At 39.8% G+C, this 3,520-nt stretch overlaps 1 protein-coding gene across 1 annotated transcript; it reads right to left on the reverse strand.

Moving 5' to 3' along the window:
- Positions 1-248: 248 nt before the first annotated feature.
- sfrp2 (secreted frizzled-related protein 2) lies at positions 249-3,252 on the reverse strand. The gene is made up of 3 exons (XM_034085233.1): positions 2,689-3,252; positions 2,368-2,448; positions 249-2,118 (listed from the first exon to the last, which is right to left on the reverse strand). Exons 1-3 carry the CDS (start codon positions 3,182-3,184, stop codon positions 1,814-1,816), a joined length of 882 nt encoding a protein of 293 aa, XP_033941124.1. The 5' UTR covers positions 3,185-3,252; the 3' UTR covers positions 249-1,813.
- Positions 3,253-3,520: the final 268 nt, after the last annotated feature.

Consider the following 3,520-nt stretch of genomic DNA (forward strand, 5'->3'; position numbering starts at 1 on the left):
AAGGCCAAGATTTGTTTGGAACCATAAACCTTTACTTTTTATTATGGTATATGTCATTGGAATAGAAAACTTAAAATGCATTGTGTTGCAAAGAAATTACCATATGCATCATATGCATCCAATTATTACCATGAACAGGTATTATCATTGGATTCCACTAGATGGTGGTATTTCATTACCAATACCATAAACTGTAAATACAGACTATAAATATGAGAGAGGCTTCTGTGGGTTTATTTTCCATTTTACTGTAGCAATGCTAATTATATACAGTCCTTTATTCCTCATTTATTTGTGAGTATATTGGTGTCCTGCGACACACAACAATGAAATGAGTCATTTCAAAACATGTAGGCAGCTTTTAATTGCTAAAAACTTTACACAAGAATAAAAGGAAGTATTTGATATTTACACAGTAATACTTTTGGAAAATACTTTACATTGCATATACACACAACCACTTGATTATTAGTGCCTAACAAGTAACTTCTCATCAAATCAACACTACCAACCAAAAATGTCCTCTAATAGTACATATAAACCAACTTGTGTCACTCACCAAACAACAGGATGAAGATGCAATCCGACATAAAAGTTTAAATGAAATATGAAAGTCTGAAGTAGAAAAATATTTCTTTTGTCATACGATTGTAGAAAACTATGCAGTAGCTCAAGTACAAAAAGATAACCAAGAGTATTAAAATGTTGAACAGGAAGAGAATATAGCCAGCTATCTCTCATTTTTGCTTGAGAAAACGGTCATACAAAAGCATACACGTTATTGTTTGTCTTTGAAAATCACACTACCCACACAGGGATCCAACTTCACTCAATATGCCACAAACACTATCAATCAGTTTAGTTTTTGTAGAACTATGATAGACAATAGTTGCAAAATAGATGCAAATAACGTTTTTGTATAGGAACAATTAAGTTCCCCCAAACATCTTACCAGAGTTCACTTTAATTTACCATGGGTTACTGTTTCATGACCTTTGTGATGTATTTTGTTTAACTTTAAGGTGTTTTGAATGTTCCTAAGCAGAGGACTGCTGATGAGTTAACCCTTGTTGGAGGAATGCCCAATGAACAAAAAAGTTGTATTATCATTTTCTAAACTCACCCCTCTTGTAGGATTTACCAGTAAAACACATCTACATGTGAGTCCGTCATTTTAATCCTGGATTTAAAGTGCTGCTAGTTTCCTCTCTAACCATGTAATTAGTGATTGTATTACACCTTGCACATCAGCTGAGTGTAATAATGAGGTGACAGCAAATGCAGCTCCCCATGAAAACACACAGCACTTTAAAAATGGCCACTAAGGGGCGCCCAATATGCGCAAAATGAATGGGAGTCATTGAAGGAAAACTAAAACCTTACATTTATACAAGTTAGCATTAGGGACTTCATACCTACTCACTGTAATAGTGTGTACTAGATATAATTGTGTCAAAAGTCATGGCTGTGGGATTTAGCCATGTGTGCTTTTCAAAAATATTGAGGCCTTTTTGATGAATTTAGTTTGAGTGTATATGGGAATTAAACCTTTCAGAACATTACATTAGGAATTATAATTATAGAGTTTAGCCAGCAGATATGCTATACATTTGCGTAGATATTGAGCATTTAAAACTCTAAACCAATGTGAAACACAGACAATGGTTTGTTTCTATGTCCAATGTCCATGCGAGACTCTAAATAGGAATCTATGAACCATAATTGCAACTTTTGTGAGACCTGGAGAGAGATAATTAGAAAAGAGCTCAACCAAACCATTTCTTCAACAGTGACACATGCAGTTTCTTCCTTCTTAGCACTGTAGCTTGCGGATGCTGCGGGAAATCCTCTTAAACTCTCGCTGTCCCTTCTGCCAGCGCTTCAGAGAGGTGATGACCAGATGGCCGTCCAGCTTCTGGCCCATGACCAGGTAGGCAGCGTGGATGTCATTCATCTCCTCACAGATGCACTGCAGGCCGTCCTTCAGCCACAGCACAGTCTTCTTCAAGTCTCGCTCCGTCACCCCATTCAGCTTGTAGATGGTCTTGCTCTTGTTCTCCGGCACTATCTTGGTGTCACCGTTGATGTAGGAGATCTCTTTAACCTTGATCTTTAGAGCTTGATGGAAGCAGGAGAGAAAATTATGAAATAAAGATCATCCTTTTTGACCATGTGCTAATGAAAGCCACATGAGAGAGCATTTGCTTTTTGATACAGTTTGGTGCTGAAATACATACAATAATGGAAGTTCAAGCAAGGAGGGATATACAATATACATTTATTTATTTGTGACAAAGTTGATATATTGGGGCCCCTGATCTCCACTGTGGGAGTTACTACCATAATAAAATAGGTGTGTGAACTTACCAAAGTCATTCTTGCACAGGTTGTCCACAATTTCGTTGTCATTTTCATCTGTTTCCTTGCAAGCATCGCACACTCTTGGCACTAAAAGACAAACAAAATGTGTTAAATATTACATAATCAACATAAAACGTGCACAAATAAGTAGAACACAGAGATTCATTTGACTACAGTGCATTCTGGTGCAATACATGGATCGATTAGCGGATATTAAAAATGAAATATTTCTGACCTCATTTCATGAAGAAGTCCAACAAATGTAGCGTTTACGCACAACATTGGACATAAATTTGCAAAGTAAAATACAGTTTAACGAAACCTCACCTTCTTTAGTGGCTGGCACGAGGTTCTCGGCCCCAGCAGGCGGGATGCACAGGTCGTTGTCCAGTGGGAAGCGCTCGCATTCCAACATCTTTGGCCAAGGGAAGCCGAACGCGGACATCACGGGCGCGCAGCCGTTCCTGACGCTCTCGCACAGAGACCTGCACGGCTGGATGGGCTCGTCCAGGTCGTCCAGACACACGGGCGCGAACAGGGAGCAGAGGAACTTCCTTGTGTCGGGGTGACATTGCTTCTGAATCAGCGGGATCCAAGACGAAGCTTGCTGCAGAACTTCATTCATGGTTTCGTGTCCGAGCAGGTTCGGGAGGCGCATCTCTGTGTACTCTATATCGTGGCACAGCAGGAGGTTTGCAGGAATCGCCTTGCAGTTGTTCTTTTTGTAGAATAAATCATGCTGGCCGAAATTGTATAATCCGTGGATAGCTTCCAAGCAGGGTAGTGATATTACCCACAACACTGTCGAAATAAAGGCCCTCATTTTGTATGAGCGTAAAACCTGCGAAATGTAAATGCTCAATCAGGGGTTCTTGAGCATCAGTCAGCATGGATGGAGTCTCTGTCAGTGGCAAGCTCCTACTGTAACAAGAGGTTTTCTTTCAGGCATGTCTGGGAGGAGCCTGTCTGTTGTGCGTAAAGACCGTTTCTCCATTCAGCACTTGGTTCCCTCACATCAGGAGAACCTTGTGAACACATGTCTCCTCAGTCCAGAAAAAATACCAAAACCCTCAGTTGTTACTCCTCTGGGTCCGACAGTCATTTTTGATTTCTAATTATACCTCATAGAATTTTATCACCAGGCGTTTTCTCAACTATT

Source organism: Pseudochaenichthys georgianus, chromosome 1, assembly GCF_902827115.2.
Source record: "Pseudochaenichthys georgianus chromosome 1, fPseGeo1.2, whole genome shotgun sequence".
In the NCBI taxonomy this organism is placed as follows: Eukaryota; Metazoa; Chordata; class Actinopteri; order Perciformes; family Channichthyidae; genus Pseudochaenichthys; species Pseudochaenichthys georgianus.

Excerpts from the sequence above, each read along its gene's own strand:
- sfrp2 (XM_034085233.1), bottom strand. The coding sequence starts at position 3,184 with ATGAGGGCCTTTATTTCGACAGTGTTGTGGGTAATATCACTACCCTGC. Across the intron at positions 2,449-2,688 it reads CGTGCCAGCCACTAAAGAAG|TGCCAAGAGTGTGCGATGCT; the intron begins GTGAGGTTTCGT and ends TTTGTCTTTTAG. Across the intron at positions 2,119-2,367 it reads CCTGTGCAAGAATGACTTTG|CTCTAAAGATCAAGGTTAAA; the intron begins GTAAGTTCACAC and ends GCTTCCATCAAG.